Source organism: Watersipora subatra, chromosome 3 (assembly GCF_963576615.1).
Source record: "Watersipora subatra chromosome 3, tzWatSuba1.1, whole genome shotgun sequence".
NCBI lineage: Eukaryota > Metazoa > Bryozoa > Gymnolaemata > Cheilostomatida > Watersiporidae > Watersipora > Watersipora subatra.
In genome coordinates this window covers 13,350,153-13,373,329 of record NC_088710.1, presented here as the reverse complement: position 1 = coordinate 13,373,329, position 23,177 = coordinate 13,350,153, and the positions used below count along the sequence as shown (strand labels likewise).

The 23,177-nt window shown below is 36.8% G+C and overlaps 1 protein-coding gene across 4 annotated transcripts; it reads right to left on the bottom strand.

The window, feature by feature from the left end:
- Nucleotides 1-2,154: 2,154 nt before the first annotated feature.
- LOC137391425 (ubiquitin-like protein 7) lies at nt 2,155-23,011 on the bottom strand. Of its 4 annotated transcripts, none has more exons than XM_068077895.1 (9): nt 22,902-23,010; nt 14,740-15,182; nt 12,413-12,582; nt 8,413-8,520; nt 7,710-7,865; nt 7,504-7,561; nt 4,386-4,572; nt 3,785-3,901; nt 2,155-2,455 (listed from the first exon to the last, which is right to left on the bottom strand). In XM_068077895.1, exons 3-9 carry the CDS (start codon nt 12,570-12,572, stop codon nt 2,282-2,284), a joined length of 960 nt encoding a protein of 319 aa, XP_067933996.1. In that variant the 5' UTR covers nt 12,573-12,582; nt 14,740-15,182; nt 22,902-23,010; the 3' UTR covers nt 2,155-2,281. The 4 variants fall into 4 exon arrangements, with proteins under 4 accessions (XP_067933996.1, XP_067933997.1, XP_067933995.1 ...); XM_068077896.1 differs by lacking the exon at nt 22,902-23,010 and adding an exon at nt 17,044-17,147; XM_068077894.1 differs by lacking the exon at nt 14,740-15,182 and having other exon boundaries at nt 22,902-23,011.
- Between the last annotated feature and the right edge of the window lie 166 nt (nt 23,012-23,177).

The window sequence follows — 23,177 nt, the reverse complement described above, 5'->3', positions numbered from 1 at the left end:
ATTATAGAACATCGTTATGTGAAAAGAGATTTTTCTACCAATACGTATAATTGCACTATTATTTATTTAACTTTTTGTCCCATGGTCTAATTTGCTTTTAACTACATTGACTGGTGATAATGAAGTTCATATCTATCTATATGCATATAAACTACTTTTAATAGCTGCATGCAATGCTTGTTGTACCTTGGCTTTTTAGGGTCAGTTAACAGAAGCTATCTGTTAAAGAAAAATTAAGTCACTTTTGAAAATGTATAAAGTACTAACCTTAGGAAAAATTAAGAAATATTTAGTATAGAATGGTGTTAATATTTTCCATATTTTACAAATAATCAAAAGTAAATAACATATATATAAAATAATCTATTAATCAAGCTAGCAAGTTGTCAGCTTTGCAAGTCAACAATTTATTTAATTGTCAACTTGCAAAGCTATCAATGAGCTTTGCAAGTTAACAATTCAATAAATTTTCATTGAAATATCGCTCACAAAGGGTCACTTCTGATGTTTTATGTAACGATATTAATCACTCTACTTTCAAAAAAATTACAAACTCAAACTTACTTTAACTATTCCATTTTAAAATTGAGCCATTTGTCAAATTCAGATTCCATTTAACATAATTGGAAGAAAACCTTCAGGACTCAAGCAAATATTATATAATGCATCGTCGTGGTAACAAGGTCCATTTTTCATGTCACACAAAGTGTATTTAAATCTTCCAGGAGATACCCTAGTTTGAAAATCCAACTAGGCCTCGCGCAGAACATGAGGGTGTAAGTTATAAAATGCTCAGTATTCTGCAAATAATCAACAGGTCGCTAGGCAGATGTGGGTGTAGCTTCTCATTCAGAATCACACGAGTCAAAGATAAGATCAAGCTGCTACGCTCAAAATCATCATGCTGTTATTACACAAACTGTCTCAATGCAAACTTCTGCAGCTCACTCGAGTGTACATAACAACTTACACTTTGTGATAGAACAATTACTCGCAGGTGAATGACACCTTACACCATGTGATAGAACAATTACTCGCAGGTGAATGACACCTTTCACCTTGTAATAAAACAATTACATATAAATGACACTTTACACTTTGTGATAGAACAATTACTTGCAGGTGAATGACACCTTACACTTTGTGATAGAACAATTACTTGCAGGTGAATGACACCTTACACTTTGTGATAGAACAATTACTTGCAGGTGAATGACACCTTACACTTTGTGATAGAACAATTACTTGCAGGTGAATGACACCTTACACTATGTGATAAAACAATTACTTGCAGGTGAATAACACCTTACACTTTGTGATAGAACAATTACTTGCAGGTGAATGACACGTACACCTTGTGATGGAACAATTACTCGCAGGTGAATGACACCTTTCACCTTGTAATAAAACAATTACATATAAATGACACTTTACACTTTGTGATAGAACAATTACTTGCAGGTGAATGACACCTTACACTTTGTGATAGAACAATTACTTGCAGGTGAATGACACCTTACACTTTGTGATAGAACAATTACTTGCAGGTGAATGACACCTTACACTTTGTGATAGAACAATTAATTGCAGGTGAATGACACCTTACACTATGTGATAAAACAATTACTTGCAGGTGAATAACACCTTACACTTTGTGATAGAACAATTACTTGCAGGTGAATGACACGTACACCTTGTGATGGAACAATTACTTGCAGATGAATGACACTGTATAACGAATGACACCTAACCTATTGTCATAAAGCAATTACTTGTAAGTGAATGACACTGTACAACGAATGACACCTAACCTATTGTCATAAAGCAATTACTTGTAAGTGAATGACACCTTACACCTTGTGATGGAACAATTACTTGCAGATGAATGACACTGTATAACGAATGACACCTAACCTCTTGTCATAAAGCAATTACTTGTAAGTGAATGACACCTTACACCTTGTGATGGAACAATTACTTGCAGATGAATGACACTGTATAACGAATGACACCTAACCTATTGTGATAAAGCAATTACTTGTAAGTGAATGACACTGTACAACGAATGACACCTAACCTATTGTCATAAAGCAATTACTTGTAAGTGAATGACACCTTGCAACTTTATAACTTTAAATTAAATGAGAAAAGAGAACCGATGTAGCATATATTGTATTTTATATTTAGAACAGTGAGTTGAACTCTAAATGCTAAGAACTGGCCAATTTACTAGATCAATCTACAGGCAAGATTCACTATAAACTGTCTTAATACAATGAGATTAAATGTCACCTCCGTATATTATATCTACAGCGAGGGCTACATTGCCCCCTGACGCCTCGAGGGCTCTTAGAGCTAAGGCTCGGTCAGCTATGCCCATCGACACCATCTGTTGGAGTTGCGAATCATATCTCGACTGAGAAGCCGTCTCTTGCTGACTCTGAGCAGCCTCTGCCTATTAATGAATTTATGTAACTTCATCCAGTAACAATAGTTTCCATCATAAAGAGGTCATTGACAGAGATCAATTTATAAGCTTTTTTGCGCTCCCAGTGAACTTCTAGATTTAAACACTTGGATTAATATATGGCTAGTATCAACGACTCAAGAGTTTAAACTCAGATTGTGCTTTCTAAAACATATCTACTACTCTATGATATGCTTAGATCTCTCTCTCTCTCCCTCTCTCTCCCTCTCTCTCTCTCTCTCTCTCTCTCTCTCTCTCTCTTAAAATGTCAGTTTATAAATTCCCCTTGTGAGGGTGGTAACAATATCCAACTGTATTAGCTCATGCTTGCCATCTGATGGTCGATTTAACCATGTCATTTTGTAATAAAATATAGAAATATGAGGGCAACAATACAATGAAGATGAGTTGTCATGATGATAGTGCTACATAATATCACTGCAAAACATATGAGGGTAAGTTCATGAGTTATAACTGTAATACCAACAAATTCACAGATTTTTCATCTAATGTTTTAAAGTGAAAGTAAACACATAATTTTAACATTGTTTTATATGATTGGTAATGCATGATACTTTGTTTATTGAACGAGAAAACAAAATTTTAGCAGATATTTCTACTAGTTTAGCAAGTTCAAAGTTGAAAATATATTTCGGTGCATTTACGTCGGACCATCACTGATTCTTAATACAGCCGTTTCCAGTAACGATTTCTTTACTTATTCGTTAGTAATTCAACGCATTTTATTTTCTTTTAACCACAGTCAGTTAATTACGATGGGTAGATGTCTCTTTATCTCTTCATCAGTAAATTGTGTTTACTTTCCCTTTAATAGCAAACAATAAAAACCTGCAAACATGACCAAACATCAAGCGGTATCAAGCATTAGCTTGAGCCTAAGCCTTGCAGCAGAATTCATGTTTTCAAAATAATATTCACTCCATGATCCATAATTACTGTCGTACACTACAACATATTAGACTTTTTTAATAAAATCGCTTTTCTTGAATGAACCGAATATATCAATTTTTTCATATTTTTAATTTTTTAGAAACAATGAAATCATCAAAAGCAAACTGGATATCTCAAAAATAGATGTGAGTTTTACGGAAAGATTAAATCTAGGTTTAAAATTACCCTATATGAGCCATAAAGCTGATTGTAGATTGTCTCACTTAGCTCTATGATTTTTTGGTACAATCCTGTGTGATTTATCCGGTTAACCGTCTGCCTCTATCTAATTTATGAACGGACTATAAACTCGATTAAATTTTGCAATTCGTATAGGTTATCTATAAAGAAAAAGCATCAACCTACTTGCGGATGGACTTGAGCAGATGAAGACTGGGCAGACGTAGATGCTGATGTGGAAGGACCCCTAGCAGCACCTTCCTGAGTTAAAGCCAAAGCTGCTGACAGCTGGTCAGTTGTGATCTGAAATTGTAGATGAAGGATAAAAATAGAACAACAAAATTTACTGCTTATTCAACTGCAGACTCCCACTATATACTAGACTATATTAGACTACTAGATTATACTAGACTCCCACTATATACTAGACTATATTAGACTACTAGATTATACTAGACTCCCACTATACAATCAACACTAGTTTACAGAGATCTCACAAAAAGGTGTTGTGAAAGGAATTTTTTAAACCAAATGTTTCATAAAATTGTAATTGTATTGTTAAAACCGTAGACTCGGAATGTATCAAACAATAAATAACAACAAATGGTCGTTCAATGAGAAGAATTTTTAATGTAACTTTGTGCAGTAAAATATTTTAATAGATTTACCGGCGAATCATAACTTGTATAAAATGAAAAAAACTGAAAAACTTGATTGATGAAAGGTTTGCAGGTTATTGCACTGACAGAATGCAGATTTGAGTAAAATCTAACAGCTATCTAGTTACCCTGTGGGTGGGAGGAGGGGACGCTTCCTCTTCTTCTTCTTCATCTGACAAGGCATCCAAAGTGTAGCGAGCTCTTGGGTCGGCTGGAACGGGAGTGTATATGGAGTTGTCTATCTTCTTTTTTTGCTCTACGAGCTGACTGATCTGGACGGCAGCGTCAGCAATACACGGGTGCTTGTCCAAAAGACTACAAGCATAATCCTCACTCACGATATCTGCATATTGTTGCTTTCAGTAGGGATGGTATAGTAATCAAAATATAAGTTGTCTACTCCTGCTTCAACAGCATTGCAAATGTGACGAGTCCAACGAAATTGACCATAACAATGTGATTAAACTTTTGAACTATATCATGTTAAAGTTCATCACCTGCGTATATGTTTATCATTTGCATATTATTGGAAATTCCTGCCAGAATTGTAATATATACATGTACACGTATTGAGAGCTCTCAAAGTCTCCAGTGAAGATCAATGGATGGTCTGATTAACGTTGTAGTTCTTTATTAATCAGAACGCACCGTGAAAAATTACTGGTCCTTTTAGAGTTGGTTTGCGCAATTGTAATTTAATTCAAAAAAACTGACAGGCAGCAGCTTACAAATTCTCGATTATTTCAAACTACATTATGTTCGTTACGGGTTTCTCTAAGCAGACGCTCGTTGTTCGCTTTAGCTGATGATAACATCTTCCTATCCAAGTTCCAGGGCAGCCGCCCACAATAGAGCCCGCATCCAACCAGAATCTTCGCTAATCTCCAAATTAATCGTATTGCCAGAAAAAGAAAATCACGTCAATTGTAGATATTGCTCGTGATAGATGCAGGTGATAGATTTGGTTGGCTAGGTAGTCGTTAATGTGAGAAACAATAGTGTAAAATACAAGCTTGATAATGATGAATACTGGCTAATGTAAAAACAGCAGTGAATGTGCCAAGCAAATCTAGCAAAGAACAGTTAAAGCCCGTGTTTGACCTAGTAAAGAAAATCCTCCCAATACGTTACGCATACGTACATGTATATACATGTATGTATACATATGCACATGCATAGACAATTACGTACATAATTATATACATGTGTATATCGATTTACCTATACATATATACATGCATACATATAAGTATACATTCATTCTGTGGTAATACAGGCTGATAAAAAGACCGCATTCATGAAACAGAGAGTAGCTGAAAGATAGGTACAAATAATTCTCACAACTATGTGTATTATACATCTATGTGTATTATACATCTATGTGTATTATACATCTATGTGTATTATACATCTATGTGTATTATACATCTATGTGTATTATACATCTATGTGTATACATCTATATATGTATACATGTATATATATTCAAAATTCATGGCCTTCCAAATATAAAAGATAAAATAGATAATATCATGTATATATAATACTTTTTTACTCATATTTTATATTTGAAGGCCATGAATTTTAGGTTTTGGTCATTTATCGTCATTTATACTATAATGTATATTGATTATCAAACCATTGCTATGCAAGTGTTTGTTGCATTTATTTTGTTGTGAATATGTTATTGTAGCTGTAACACGCATACGACTATCTATATCATCAAATTATTACATTTGACCTTGTCATAATAGAATATAGCTTGAGTTAAAACTCACCGTTCAGTTTAGAAAAAGTCCAATAAGAAAGTTACAGGCACTACTAGAATCTCTAGTTTTATCGGTCTATGAGCTAATTCTTAGCGATGTCAAGCAATAGGGATTAGAATAAGTTAAACTAAACTAAATAGCATAACTTCAAGTCCTAAACAACCAGCCATGTACATAGCGGTCCACATGGCACAGATCAGGATGGCTGTGTGAGACTTTAACCTTTAGGTTTGAATCTGGACTCTAAAGGAGTGGTCACACGAGCACCGAACCGACGTAGGATCAGTTCGGAGGCTGGTTCGGTTCATGGCACATGTCACACGGCCACCGAAGTAACTTCGCTTCCTAGATACCATACGTATAGAGACAGGACACGGTTTCAATAGTAGTTTTTAGGTATTTGAGTTAAATATTTCTATTGTAAACAAAAAACTTTGAGGAACAATTATAAATTATAATTACACAGCAGATTTATCAGAAGATCGTTCAGCTGCTCAAAATAAATCACTCGATACAAAGATTTTGCCAACCCTTCCCATCAACATAATTATATTTTTTTATTAACATATGAATGTTTTTCTATGCTGAGTACATAACAAACAAAAACAGTCTTTATCATAGTACTGTGGTTTTACATAAATAAATCAGTCAACGATACTTCATCAGGATGAATATGACACATTCCTTATATTCTACACGAAAGAAAATCACAATTCTCTTACATTTATGCAAAACTTAAGTGCAACATCTTACATTTATGCAACACAATCATAAGTGCGGGTGAACCTTGTCGTAAATTGCTTCATGTGGTTTATTTAACGAAATAAAAGTAAGGTCCCATTTTTTTTAACATTACTCACGCGAACGTAAGTAGAAATGTGACGCGTGCTCGCTAGAATTCTAGAATTTTAACCAGCCAATAAGAGCAAGGGTTCGGCACGAAATTTTGAGCAGGACCGAAAAGGTTCGTTTCGGCCAGAAATGTCCTCTGCTGAACTTTTTTAGAGCTGAAAGCGACGTCGTTTTGCGTCATTTAGTTCAGTTCGGCGCTCGTGTGACCACCCCTTTAGGGGGTACTTTTGAATTCCCTGCGCATGCCTTATATGTAACTATTGACAACATATCAAGAGGATATTTACCCTGAGGTGTGAATGATAAACACTTGTTTAGGCCTATGTGTATCTACAAACTTGGAGTTATTCTCTATATGCAGCTTTTAGCAGTATGTGATCAACATGATAATTGCTATACCAATGACCGGCAAGTCAACCCAATAAATCCCTCTATAGCGTACACCATATATGCATTTATAATAAGGTAATAATTCAGTTAAAGTCAAGATGGAGTTTTCTTTCTTCTAAAAACCGATAATCAGTTTTTATAGCCCAAAATTTGACTTATGATTGAACATTTCTACAATTCTTTTATTCACAAAAGAAGAAGCTAACAGATCTACTCGAGCTTTCCGTGGACTCACCAATCAATCCTCGCAGAAGTCACTAGCATCTTTAATAAAGATGGGTCTTTAAGGAGGCCTGAAACAAAAAGAGTTACAATTACGTGGAGACTTCAACTGCCAGGCTTTCCGATCAATGCACCAACAGCCATATACTCACCATACTCACCTCACATACCCTGTAGCTAAAAAATAAAAAAGGTCTAATCTAATGACATACTACGTACCTTGAGCGACCAGGTCTCCTTCGAGTGTCGGTAGTTTCCGAGTTAATTCGTTCACATTCTTTGGGTCTAGGAGTACCTGTTTAGACATATAGTAGTCACTTGAGCTAAACATTTTACGTATAGCTTCCTTCCCCTCAGTTCGAGTTACAGATCTTTCTACAAAGAAAAATAATAGCAATATTCCACAGCTATTACCTCAGCCACAACATGCATGACAGCTGAAGACTGGTTCACAGTATGTCTCCGTAGTCCTCTCAGTGATTATTTCTCGACTATATGCACTGTGAATCAAAGGAATCATCGAGGCAACACGCATACTTCGGAAAAGATTGCAACTGTCCAACTTGCTCGATAGTTCACCAAGCAAACACGACAGCCGGTGCAATGGGTACCACTTCAGTGATGATGATTAGCCATTGTAATGTAGATTGCTCGATCCATATTTTCTTTTACGACAGTTGCTGCGGGACTAGTTTTCATCGTTTCCGTGACCACATTGTATAATAAAAATGATATGTTGGGTACATTGTGCTGATGTAAACACAAACGGTTTTGTGATAATGTAAACATTGTTATCACAGACAATAACCAAAGTTTTATGTGATTAACCCCTACATTCAGCGATATAGTGTAACCAGCCTTAATTAGTGATGTGACAGACATATCAAGAGAACTGACTAAGTCTAATGTTCCATTTAACTACCTGTTTGATTGACGTCACGCACCAGCACATTTATACATGAACCAGATTTAATGTTGTAGTCAGCAAGGTTTGATCCTGGACGTAACCTTCTCCCGCAGTACACAAGAACTGTCAAAATACACAAATATGGCTTATCTTATAGAGAGTTAAGATGTTAAAAGCTGAGATGTTGAGAGCAAAATACAACACAAGACGACAAAGCAAAATGTTAAAACTATCACTGGTGGTTGCTGGTCTTAGTTCATTTATAATATTTTTAACAACTGATTTAATACATTCACTGCACTTAGAGCGTCAGTTGATGGTAGCTTAAACCATAACTGCCATAAACAACTTTCATCGTTTTTTCTGAGAATATCAGACACGCCGATTCCGATTTTGCACTCAAAATACAAATTGGTCCACTAACTTTCTAAGTCATGAAGGCTTTTTTACAGCGTTTCAATATCGGTCTCGCAAACGACACAATTGACACAACAAGCGCCGCCGATAAATATGTAACGTATACTAGCTTTTTAGAAACGGAAATTGGTCCGTTCTAGAATGATAGAAATGGGTGTCTTAAAACTCATTATTATCTAAATTTTGCTTTCAAAATAACCTTAGTCTTTTATGAAAAGTAGATGAGCTATTTAACATTGTTCGTAGCTTGTTACAGGATGTTTAATAGGCTGAACGCCGAGAAAAATGAGCTCCCCAAAGCTAGATTTATCACAAGCTAGCGTTGTTACCGCTTTTTTTAGCTCATTTTCTTGGGCGTTTAGCCTAGTAAACATCCTGTAACAAACTACGACCAATATTAACTCTTTCACTACCGCATTAAATTCTGACCGGATGATTATTCTGCCCGAATTCATTCAGCCACTTTTTCGAGAAACCGATATACCGCTAGTATTTACGTGATATCTCGAGAATCAAATTCGATATCGTTTTACTGTAAAATACATCTTATTCAGAAATTCTCTACAAGTATAAAATTATTTTATGAATCCCACTCTCGCAAAATTTCTGATGCTTTATTTACGAACAAACGCGGTGTGTTTCTTATTGCTATGACGATAATGATCTGGTTTTCCCGTTTTGAAGAGCAATTAGAAATGGAATTGCTGAACCAAAGAATTTTCTTTTAGGTGCACATGATTGGCAACAAGGTTGTTTCATTGGAGATAAAAAATCGATTGGTCTAGCTAATGTGTGGGCTTCGTAATGAAAAGAAAAGTGAAACCCTATTGATAAGCCGATACATCGGCTCACGGTCTGTGCTTATATTACTGCAAAAACCGATACATCGGCTGACGGTAGCGAAAGAGTTAAATAGCCTATCTACCTTTCATAAAAGACTGAGATTATTTTGAAGGCTGAATTTAGATAATAATGAGTTTTAAGACACTCATTTCTATAATTCTAGATCGGAATAAACATCCCCAACTTCCGTTCCTAAAAAGCTAGTATACGACACGTCACATATTTATGGGGGGAGCTTGTTGTGTCGATTGTGTCATTTGCGAGACCGATATCGAATGCTGCAAAAAAGCCTTCATGACTTTAAAAGTTAGCGGACCAATTTTTATTTTGAGTACAAAATTGAAATCAGCGTGTCTGATTTACCTAGAAAAAAGGGAAGCTGTTCGTGTCAGTTATGCTTTAATAATTCAATGTATTTTAAATGTCTCAAACAAAAGGGTAAACACACCAAGACGAGGCTGAACGAATGGCATCTTTTACATGTATACTCTCACTTGAGCTGAGTAAAATAACGTGGCTTTGTGTTGTAAATTTTCCTCACAGTAAAGAAGATGTGGAGTTGTCTGCAGCTGTATATCTATTTACGAAAGTACAAAAACCATTGAGGGAATAGATTTTGCAAGTGTTTTCATAATCGAAAAGGCTAACTGAAAAATTCTACTCTCTATTGGAATACAATAACAAACTTCACTTATTTGTATATTGTGCGAGAGAGAATGCTCAGGTAAAAACTAGAGTTGCCCCGATTTTAATATATATCGGAATCGGTGCCGATATGGGTGTTAAATATCTGAATCGGTATCGGCCGATCTTTTCTTAAAAAATCGGAAACTTCAGATACTTTTTACAGATCAACTATTTAGCAGAAAACTGTATTTTAGCCAGCTACACTAATAAATAATTATCAGCTGCAAGTTCCTTACTTTTACCTAATGAATTCCGGGGCTGTCACACAATCTATTTTATATCTATAGCCTAATAAACATTCGCACAGCTGAGGAACTTTTTGGCTTTAGTCAGGACGTAATCACAAAGTGCGGTATTTCCCAATCACAGCGATATGATTTATTGCAGCCAATCATGAACAAGAGAACAATGATGAGAAACAAGAATGCGGTGTAATGTTTCTATTTACTAGCATTACAAAAGTAATTTGAGCAGTCGATGTATAAACCCATAAAGTTATCTATCTGTCTCTAGATCCTGACTATATGATGTATCGTTTGTATCACATAAATTAACCTCGGTGGCTTATCGGTATTTAGCCTGTCCTCCGTCATCTGTGGCAAGTGAGCCTTCAGTACTACTGGCTACATCGATAGTGATAGAAGATAAAGACGTCTCACTGAGATAATTGAATCGCTAATGGTAATTAAATGAAACATTTATTTGCTCTAAACAGTAAAGTTATCCATCTCTCTCCTGATCCTGACGATATGATGTATCGTTTGTATCGCATAAAATAACCTCAGTGGCTTATCGGTATTCAGCCCTGTCCTCTATCATCTGTGGCAAGTGATTCCTTCTTCAGCACGACTTGCTATATTGATAGTGATAGAAGATAAAGACGTCTCACTGAGAGAATTGAATCACTAACAGTAATTAAAAGAAACATTTGCTCTAAACTTGTACAGGCGCAGCAGCTTTAGCAGTAGAAGAGGACTTCATTATCACAGAGAAACCTGTACCACTAACATTAATTACCATTATTAATAACAGATTTCAAGAAACATGGACCGTTTTGTTACTAGATGCACGTTTTGTTACTAGATGCACGGAATGGCAGTATGTGAATATATATACATATTTTTTCCATAAATACAAACAAATAAATACATCAATATTTATATTTTTTTTGCGTTATATTTGCATAATAAAATTAACAATTATTTATGCAACACAAAAGATCTGAATCGGTATCTGAATCGGATTATTTTTCAATAAGAATCGGTATATCGAATCGATATTTGAATCGGCCGGTGAAATTAGAATCGGGGCATCTCTAGTAAAAACTGACACTGTAGTCAGTGTCTGAGTTATTCGCGATTTCAACAACATAATTCAGCATGCTGTTCCAAGTTTAGTAACTTAGTTCGAGTACAGTACTTTTTCTTTATTGTTATCATCATTGTATTATATGCTTTTTCATTGTCATGGTACATGTAGTAGTGCTCATGGTTCAAATGGCAATATAGTTTTTGTTATACATTGTTTCTCGCATTATTCCTCAAACGGTTCATTGCAACTATTCACATGAAAGTCAAAAATTTTGTATAATCTTTTATTTTTTCAGTAACACGGTTGAGCTTTCGTAGCTTCAGCATTTCATTGGGTAAAAATATTACAAAATTATGAACCAAAAACATAAATAAAAATTAAATACAAACAACTAAAATACATTAATCTCTCTTGTACTCCGGCCCAGTAAGAACCCTCTGAGCATCATTCTGATACTTTTGTTACGTTTTGTAAAGGGTAAAAATGCAAAGTGTTTTTGACACCCTTCATAATGCCTCTTAAACACCCTCAAAGTCGTAAAATGAACGTAAAAAGATATGATTACCGAAAAAATGGTGTTATAAGAGGTGAGTTTCTTAATCTCCATTTCACAGAATTTTACATTCCGCTGAGGCGCAAGTGCCAATCAACTGCGAAAAATGAGGGTTTACCGCAAGATGAGTAACAATAAAGCGAAGGCTCGGGAACATACAAACATTTACCACTGGGCAACAATGTTACTCAGTGAAAGTCTTACCAACAGTTTTTCCTTGAAGCTGCTCAAATGTCGTGCAAATCAACTCCTTGAACTGATCAAGGCTAGTGTTGCCATTATTCACTGCCAAGCTATGACTAGATCTATCTCTGGAATTAAAGAGCCTCACGGTCACATCATATGAGTCCTCGTCTACTTCCATTCCCCTCAACCTTAAAATCAATGAGAGCTTCTATAAAGAATACTTCATGTTTCGAGACAAATGTGAAAGTACTTGTTGACAGGCCATCCAAGAGAATACTTTAGCCTTTCATTGATGGATAAAATACTTAAATCGTAATTTGCAGCATTATTTTGCTGTAATCTACTATAAACCATCCAACATAACAAGTAACCTGAATCACTCAGCAAGCAACAATGTTAATCGCGAAATGGTATGGCTACTTATAACTTTGAATCTGTCACAATAACATTTATGTATGAATTTTAATAACTCATTGGCTACTCATCTGAGAATCGATTTTGCGCTAACTACTATAACATGACTTGACCCTACTTTTGGTTTTAATTTTCTCCTAGTACATATAATTTGATATTTCAATGGGTGTTGTACACACCGAGCTAATTATCCTTTGTATGACTACATTATACAGCCATACTTTTATAATATATATATACACATCTCAAAATCCGTCGTTCAGTCATTCCAGCTATAGCTATTAACATCTAGAAATGAAAGATCCACTTCGTGCTGAATTTGATTTTGAAACCTCCCACTCACCAGGTGATAAACTAGCCAATAAAGTGAGTTGCAATGGACTTGTTATGGAATACAAGTCAATATCTTGGTTAAACAACGCATAAGCACTCCGCGTTACGCAACATCACTAAAGCCTGCTCTTACAGCTCTTAATAAGTTTAGCAATACGGATAGTAGCTTACGAAAATTAGCCATTGGCATTGTGCCAGGCTTATGGCAAGTGGCAGGCACTACTCGTGCAACGGAAGGCATTCTGGCTAGCACATACTATGACTTTGATAACTGGTTATATTGCCTGCTTAGTAAAAGCTTAGTAAAAAGCTGTCACCCATAAACATCTTATTGGAATAAACTAACCAAACAAAAAACTACCGACATTTTAAAGGAACAAGAAACTCATAATTCCATGCTTATGGAAAGGATGGAATACCAAAACATGTATCAATTTTTAGTACTAAAAGGTTTAATTACAAGAAATTCATCGGAATTTACAGAAACGCTCGCCACTATGAAACAATGGAAACTTCTAAGCAACATACATTGAGAGAATAAAACTATCCAAGTCGTATGTTTCTTGCAGCAGACAAAGCTGACACAGAGTTTCATTTTACAGATTGAACACATTCAATAAAACACATTCAGGGCAGCTGTTGCACTGAATGGCTACTTTAGATTCTATACAAAGGGAGGAGGTGTTGTATAAGAAATTACTAATGGCCTATGCTAGCGAACATGAACACCGGTATAAATGCAGGCCTAGCAAGTAAAACATCTAGCCATGCAAACTGTCTTAACTTTTTAGATATATTTTCGAACTCAACTTTGGTTTCGATAGGAATAATTATAACAGCATGTATTGCAAAACATTAGATTGCAGAAGTGGGCTAGAGCCAGTCATTAGTCAGTTTCAGTCATGGGCCACTGTGTGAGAAAGTCTATAAAGTATTTGGTTTGTATTTGATAAAAAAGCAGTATATTGTTGATGGATAAAGCGGCCCAAAGTTTTTGTGTGAAAGACATCAAGCTACATAGCCTTTCGACAACAAGATAGTCTAGCAATGTTACTAAAAAACTAATGGACAGATAGCTCAATTTTTATTTTCTCCATATTGTCAATTTTACTTTACTGCCAATTTCAAGCAAGATAGAAATACTGCCGTTGATAACTTAATGTGAAAATAAAAAGTGAAAGCTTTTTCAAGTTTACATTTGTACTGACCAGAAACTGCTAGTATCAATCGCAGCAACACTTCCTCTCTAATTAAGAAGCCCAAATATAAAAAAACACTTATCTTATGCAATGCTGAAAGCTTCCATCAAAAAGTGACAAACTGCAATTTTTTGCTCACTATCAAAGTTGAATGATAAGCAAAGTCAACCATAAATTTTTGAGATATTCAAATGAAATTTGTAGCTTGTTTGTCAGAGTATTAAACTCAGCTCTTTATTTACTATCAAGATTCAATAACATTACCGTACAGTACTCAAGCGAATTTACAACTGACTGCCCAGTTATTCATCAGCTCTAACAATATGGATAAGATATGTGGTTACAGCAAGAAGACATAAAACAGACATAAGACATAAAACAGCATCTGTGGTTACATACCGATGGCTATTCCTAACCAATATGCACTTGCAATCTCAGGGCATCTCCCACTAAATATTCACATCTCAAAATTGTCTCAAAGTTATAATGCAAAATTAATTCTATGGTCTCCAAAACAGCTAGTCATATTCTACATAGCAAGCCGCACTTTACCTAAAACATGAAATAGATCTTAATTATCATCAATAGCACATAGCGTGCTAAAACATCAGCCACAGATTCTCACATCACCTGAAAACAATCCTCGGCAAAAGACACTGGAGAGTAAAAACTAAGGGACTCAAGCTTAATATTTAGTTCGGTGGTCTAACATAAACTGAGATGATAACCAAGACACAATTCAAATCTCTGTAAGCAATGTTGCATATGTAGGTGTCTCTTGTGCGCCTCGGTCTTGTAAGTATTTGGGCTAAGGACACCAGATCGTCTTTGGGAGGCCATGCCTGCAATGGACCAATAGGATGTTGATACCCTTTCGGATGCCATGCATATATATATGTCGTGGTATATATATATATATACCACGGCGTATCGGAGAGTTTTCTCTTTTCCAGTCAATAGAGAAACTGGTGAGTGATTATATAACATGGCCCTCCCTGTTCATGAGACAGCCACTGCGTGATTGTTATCGTGCTCAGTGAAGTGATATGGTAACTCGTGTAGTGTTATTGCTGCAGTGCTATCGTGCTTGGTAAAGTGTTATCGTGCTTCATGCAGTGCTTTGATGCTCTAGTGAATTTCACAGGTACTGATACCTTGTGGTAAATGTTTCATTTGTGCTGTGGTGTCACTAACATTTCAGTAGTGCTGTTAATGACTATGTCAATTTAGTGTGCTTTTGGGCGTCATTATGGCGTTTAACTTCAACAATTTTCTTTCATTGAGGTTAGATAGTGGTGACGACAATGCTTCTTGGAAAAACTGGTGAGCCAGTTTTCAAATTGTTTTTAAAATGGCAGAAATGAAGCTTGGCAACGACGAGCACAGTAACGTTAAGTTTAGTGCTTGCATGAAACTTCTTGCCTTGCTACATGCAATAGGTAGGGATGGTCTAAGCTCAGTTGGCTTTAATATGCAGAATGTAAGATCCACTTTTGAGGGTACTATGGCCCACTTGGTTAAGATTTTCATTGCTGAGAAAACGGTGTATGTTAAAACTATGAAGTTTGTTAGCTTCCCAAAAGGTAGGTGAACGAGAATGTGATTACTTGTTATGAGTTAAGAAGCTCAGCAGGAGTGTGAATTTTGGTGGAAATGGTGATGTTAAGAAAGATTTTGCTCTTGTTATAGCTGGTAATGGCTTGAGAGAAGGCTCGTTGCGTAAGCAATTTATGTAACAGATGGATTTGGATTGGAAAGGGTTAACAAATATTTTAATGGCTAGGAAACATGTGAAAGAATCTGATGCTGTATTAGAAGGTGGTAAGATCAAAGTTAGTGGCACTGTTTCAGAAGTAACAGCTAGTACATCCAAGCAGTCTAATGATAAGGCAAAGAGTGCTAGTCATTACTTAGGTTCAGATTCTAATGTTAATGGAAATGCGGAAGTTGATAGGATTCTGCACGGCAAATGTAAAAGTTACTTGATGATAGGTCTAAAGGTTACCACCCTAAAGCTAGGGATAGAATACCAGGTTATGACTCTCCTAGGTATGAATGTAAGAGCACATACAGGGACTCCTATGTTCAGTCGTTAACCTAGGGCTTCCCGTGCTGCAAAAAACCGCAATCGGCGGTTTCGGTCTAAGGGCGACTGTTTACTTATGAGTGCAGATGAATTTTACAATTACAGTAGCCGGCAGCACCGGCTTTGTGGTTACCCTGATGTTAGGTACTTTGAGTGCACTTGGAAAGGTCATACCAGTATTGATTGTATGGAGAATAGTTATCGCTGTAGTAGCAGTAAGGATAGTGATGGAAATATGGATAAAGGTGCATTTAGAGGAGACAGAGATTGCACACGCTCCTATCATCTTAGTAGAAGTGTGAGGTTTTCTTCAACTGGTCCAAACGACTAGTTGGTAAGATAGTATGGATTTTAAAGGTGAATGACATTGAAATTGATTTCATGTTTGACAATGATGTATCCACATTAAATGTTAGAACGTGTAATGAACTTGGCTTAGTTTTGAAGGAATTAGATATGCATCTTAGCGGTGTGGGTGGTACTAGCCTTAAGAGTTCTAGTGTTTAATAAGGCGAATATTGAAAAACCATGTAGCACTATGGATGCTTCAGTGTTTGTTTTGAACAGTTCTAGACATAACCTTTTGGGTATGGTAGGACTAGAACTTAAGAACTTACTTGCTGTTATTCATAGTATGTGCATGGATGATTTTGACCTTATCAAGGGCTTTTCTTGGGTGTTCGATGGCTTGGGCACTGTGCCTGTTATGTTCACGATCTCCTTGCTCGGTGATGCACTGCCTGTAGGCTGTATTAACCAAGGTCAATAGAAGCCGAGTTAAGATTTCAGGCTAAAAAAGAGCTTGACAAAATTCTGATCGATAAGGTTACTGAAAAGGTAGATAAGTCTGACTGGTGTTCAGGATTAACGATAGCTCCCAAAGCAGGAGAAAAAATTAGGACATCGTGTAGATTTAACCAATCTAAATATGGGAATTAAGCGGGAGATTTACCTCCTAACCAAACATCTCTAATATTTTATGTTGCATAGGCTATCTAGTGGCGGTACGCTTTGTCAACTAAATGCCAACTCTGGAGTTTGGCTGGCAAAATTGGACTATGAGAGCAAACTGTTAACAAAATTTGTTCCATCTGGTGTATGCTTTTTCTTTTAGCGAATGAACACCTTTTTAAATTTCTTTAGCTCCGGAATATTCCTTCAGAGAGCAATGAAAAAATATTGGATGGCTTGAAAGGCGTCATCTGTTTGATGGATAATATTTTGGTTTATGATTCCAATCCTTCGCATAATCTAGAAAAGAATAGAAGGCTCTGCGATGATTCTGTGGAAAGAAAAATGTGAATTCAGAATTACGGAAGTAAAATTTCTGGGACATTTAGTTAGTGGCACTACCATCAAACCTGGCCCTGATGAGATAGATGCCATAAAACTGATGTTACTTCCTTCTAACAAAACCGAGATGAGGCATTTTCCTGGTGTTTAGTAGAAAAATGGCAAAGGCTTTGTATTCTTATTCATGGGGTTACAGACTCTAAACCGGAATGGTATTAGGGTCCTGAGCAACAGCCGGCTTTTGATGATATTAAAAAGAAAATGTCACGGAAACCAGTTTTATATACATTTGACCTTAGGCTAAACACAGGGTGTCATCAGATGCCAGTAAGAACGCTATTAGTGGTGTATTATTGCAATTAAGTGGAAACGGGTAGCAACCAATAGAGTATGCTTCATGTACAATGTCGAGGCACAAACCAGGTAGGCTACGATTAAAAAGGAGGCCCAACTAATCACATGGGCTTGTGAAAAAATTGACTATCACTTGGTCAGCTGAAATTTTGAACTTGAGTTGGATCATAAACCCTTGATCTCGATTTCTGATGAAATGGATCTCTCTTGCTCGCCAGCGAAGGTACGTTTAAAGTCAAGTTTAATGCAGTATGACTACACCATTTTCCACACAGCCGCTAAGGACATGTGTTTAGTCGAAACCCTGAGCTATACTAACGGAGATTCTTGCGAGCAGGCTTCAAGACTGAATATGACTTGTAGAAGCCTATGTACAGGGAAAAGTTTCTTCCAGCATGTAATCGGACATTAGAGAAGAGGCGGTGGCCAGTGCAATGGCTAATGTCGAGTGTGGTAGCAAGTTTGAGCATTTGACTTATGGGTGGCGGGATGACCTTACTAATTTACTTCCATATATCCCTGCTGTTAAGCCGATTCTAGAACGCAAAAATAAGTTACAAACTAAGAGGTTCGACTTAAACGTACTTAACTCTGATTGAAAACAAACGAGATGACATAATGGTAACTGAATTTCAACAACTACAACTCAAACCATGCTAAGCATGCGACTGGTAGCCTTTCACTTACAGTTTGTTTTGTACAGTAGCAATGGCTCGCATTGGAAGAAAAGCTGTACGCGAGGATTCTTTGAAAAAGAAATTCAATGGAGCCAACGCATTTAGCCTTTTTCTGTCCAGCTTTTGTTCTCTTGGTAACAGCGTGTACACACCCCCCCCCCACCCACCCACACTCACACAAGTAAAGCAGCTGCTGTTTGATAATTGGACGCTATGATGACAATGACAGTTATGGTTAGTCATACACATGAGCACTTGCGTTTAGCGCGTGTCACATGCAATTGCATTAATAGTATCGCTAATACAGTTAGAAGATTTTACTGAAGAAATGTCTGATTTTACTCATAAAAGGAAACAAATGTTTAACACTGCTTCTTTAATAATGGCTATCACAATCATTAAGTCTTTCGCAATAAAATAATTTTTTTACTGAGACAATTGAATGTTTCGTAAAAACTAATTATTGGACATTGGCGCATACAAGTTATTACAACAGTTCTCCCAATTAATTAGCATAAAGTTTTACATCATTTGATGTCATAAAAAGCCACAAATGTGTTGCAGAACAAGCTCAGACACCTTTTCCTTTCCATACTACCATAGTTGAAAAGCTGAGCATGTTCCGAGTCAGACGAGTTACCACCATTACTATTGCTGGCGGCATTATTATTGCTGTTAAAAATAAATACTCACTGTGACTACTACCATTACCCAATAGATGGTCACCAGAAGTATATTGATCTACAATTTGTGAAACCCACGTGGCTGCAATGCGTCTGATCGTGAAAAAAATAGCTATAAGTGTTTTTCACAAAGCGAAACTAAGGTAGTCAAGAGATGCAAACGTATTTTCCATTGGCCCAACACAAACAGATGATTGTTTCCTTTTGATTAGGTAGAGACACGATAAGTTAATTATATAACTACTCACAAATCGAAACGTTCTGTAATAAGTCTACAAAATCCACTCAACTTCTGCAACATTTTGCTTTGATAAGTACGTACGGCGTGTTACAATTTATAGGGTCGGCTTACAGTATATGCAAATTCTTATGACTTCCTGATTTCAGAGTCATTTTTCAAGGGCTGGCTTATATGCAAAATAGGCTTATATGCAGGGACATACAGTAAGTTGTACACTGCGAGGCCCTCACTATGTGCTTATAGGAGATGTTACTGTATAATTCCAGGGTATATATCCCTAAGTCATCAAAGCCTAACTATTTTAAGGAACGCTATGAGCAACATCAGGGTATTACTGAGGGTATTATAAAGTGAAGAGCTCAACACCACCGCGGGTGACCGAATGTTTCTAATGCTATTGTAGATTACATTGATAAGTGTAATGTTTGTGCAGTGCATTCGCCAACATTATATCAACTCACGCATGAGTCAGCGCTACCTTCCACACTTTAGGAGGTCATAGGTTCATATCTGTTTGTTCTCTGTGATAAGGTGTATGTTGTGGCGGTTGATTAGAATTCCAAGTCGATAAAGGTTATACTTGTTGTTCCCTCTCAGACATAAGTGGCAATAATTACCGTTATGAAACAGTTATTTTCTAGGTTTGGAATACCCAAAGTAGTTAGATCAGATAATGGGAAGTGCAATGGTAGCTAAGAGTTTTGGACATTTGCAGAAAAGCAGGGGTTCACCTTGATCCCTAGTAGCCCAAGGTATCCTTGTTCTAATGGTATGGCTGATAGCATTGTGAAGACTGTTAAGTCATTGTAGAGAAAGACCACTTATCAGGAAGCAGTAATGATGGCTTTTTGGACCAAGCCACTGCCATCAGGGCTTATTTTTAGCGATCGTATTTGGCAGGCCAATTAGATTTAACCTAGGTTTACTGCATGAAAGTGTTTTTGATTATGGACAATTTGAAGAATTTGAGACTGGATGTATGGATAATTTGAGGTGTAAATGAGACAAAAATATTGAGTCTCCTTGTCGAGTAAGCGTGCTACCAGACAGCTAGTGTTTGTTAGAGCATCTATGGACTCGAGTGCGAAATAGATAGTGCTTAGGGAGAATAACTCTCCTGATAGTTATTAGGTACGGGTAGGTCAGAGTGAAATACGTAGAAATAAAAAACACTTTTTTGGCCTTCAATCCTCTGGTAGTAGTTCAGAGGATGGTGTTGAGTGTCACAAGAAACAGGGAGTGGTATGGTTACTAGGAGTGGTACACAAATTAAGCACAGCTGAAACCCAACTATGTCTACTATTAGCAAAACATGCAGACTGACGTACAATTGGTACTATGCTTTCAGATAAACTGATTTACACATATGTCTGTTGCAACTTCAAGAGGTAGAGATCCCGACAATAGGAAAGAATTGAAAAGATGGCCTGCCAAAAAAGGGGACTGGCAGGAACAGTAACGATGAGGCCAGCAAGGCCAAAGGATGAGCCAGAGAAGTTTAAGGGAAGGAACCAAGTATGGTTGGTTCTGTTGACCTCTGAGAGACCACTTCGCAACCTACTGCCCCAGCAACTATTGCAAGAAATGTGGAGAAAGGAGCACTGGGTGAAGAAGTGCAGCGGCAGTGTGCAGCTATTGTGGTCAGGTAGGGCACTTGATGTTTAGCTGCGAGGCAGGCGGAGCAACTTTCACCCGAAAAAAGACAAAGGAGGCGTAAGGAGAGTACCAGCTCCAGAGAGGTTGGTCCAAAGACCAAGATGCTTGCTCATAGCACCAGCTACGCAGCAGATAACATTCAGCTGTTTTTAAACTACGTCAAGTCTGAATTTATGTCACAGAAAGAGATTAATGCAGAGAGGGATGACTTTGACAGAAGGCCATGAGCGGCCTATAAGAGAGCTCTCGCCAAGCTTCAAGAAGAAGAGGACAACTTTCCATAACAACATGAAACGGACAAGCAGCTGTACGAAACTCTTGAGCACCTGATTGAGCTATCTCAACCAATGGCATTAAATATTGGCAGGTGCATATCTATGTGTACAACTATTCCATACTAATGTCAGTTGGATGCGTAGCCCAATGAATAGCCCACCTGTGTAGAGAACTGTAGGTTCAGATTTTAAATCCAGTTCAATGTGCTTTTTGTTCCTAAAACTTTATTGCTGTAACTGGACACACGGACGACAGATCAACAAACACTGAAATTTATATGCTGGCTGTGCTACCCGGCGTTGCCCGGGTATTAAAAATCAGCTTATAAACAATGAGAGGTAATGAGAGTTGCCTGCCATTTGCTATTAGTCTGGCACATTGCCAATGGATAATTTGAGTAAGCTTATAATAATAGTAAGCTTAATAAGAACAACTGCTTCTCAAGAGGTTATGCCATCACGTTGCGTTGTGACGGAAAGTGGTAGCGTATTTGCTTCCATATAACGACATATATTGCCTGACTAATTTATCAAGCTCGTGTAGCTTAATTAGTAAGGTGTCGGGCTGGTGAACGGGATGTTCCGAGATCAAATCTTCCTCGGTACGGATTCTTTATTTCAAAATTTTAATAGCTAGGACCTATAGCTGAACAATCACGACGACAGACACACCATTACACAGAAGATAAACTTTGAGATATATATACTGTATTGTGTATTGAAGAGCTTTCTCTTTTCCAGTCCCTAGAGAAACTGGTGAGTGATTAGCTATATAACAAGCACACTAAAGAACGCCAGACGAATAGACAATGTTGCACGCAATCATTAACATAATTAAAAAGTTGACGTTTTTGGATGATTTAATGGTAACCTATAGAAAAACGCAATCGTCCGAAGAATAGTGCACTAAGTCAGCTGCAGATTTTCAGACTGATAAATCGATAATACGCGAATTTACCATTATCCAGTGCTTATCCATATTAGTTTTAAATTATTTGCAACAAATAAACATGGACATGACTAATTGATTTTTTACAGCACGTATCAAACTCTAGAACAAATTAAAAATAACTTCATGATGTATAACACAGAAAACTTTGAGTATGCGTTGTAGTTGTAGTACGCGTTCCAGTTGTATTGCGACAAATGTTGCTTACGTGCAACCAATAGTCCGAGGCAAATAATTAATTATGAAATCGTAATAAATATTCTACATTGTGCATAAAGAGTATAAAAGTTGCAACTAGAAATCTGGGTGAATAATGAACAACAAAAAAAAGTGTTTCCACACGTTACCGTTAGCAGTTGCTCGGTGCGGTGTTAATGCCCAGCTCAGAGAGAAAGAAAGCCGTTCTAGAGTAGAGGTATTTCACAATTAATACTGCGAGGGCGTAAATTAACCTTCCCGTTCCATTACTACAAATAGTAGTCTACAAGTAATACCGCAGCGTATAGACAAAAGAGCGTTAATTGACAAACTATTCGAATCGCAATTGGCCAAACCATCATTCGACAACCCGATCACAAAAATCTACGATCGACAAGAACAAACGAGAGAACAACTCCTATTTC

What these genes read in the sequence shown, in the direction of transcription:
- LOC137391425 (XM_068077893.1), bottom strand. An exon ending in AGGAGACCTGGTCGCTCAAG is followed by an intron (nt 7,562 to 7,709) that starts GTACGTAGTATG and finishes TTTTTGTTTCAG; the next exon opens with GCCTCCTTAAAGACCCATCT. An exon ending in CCCCTCCTCCCACCCACAGG is followed by an intron (nt 3,902 to 4,385) that starts GTAACTAGATAG and finishes CTACAATTTCAG; the next exon opens with ATCACAACTGACCAGCTGTC.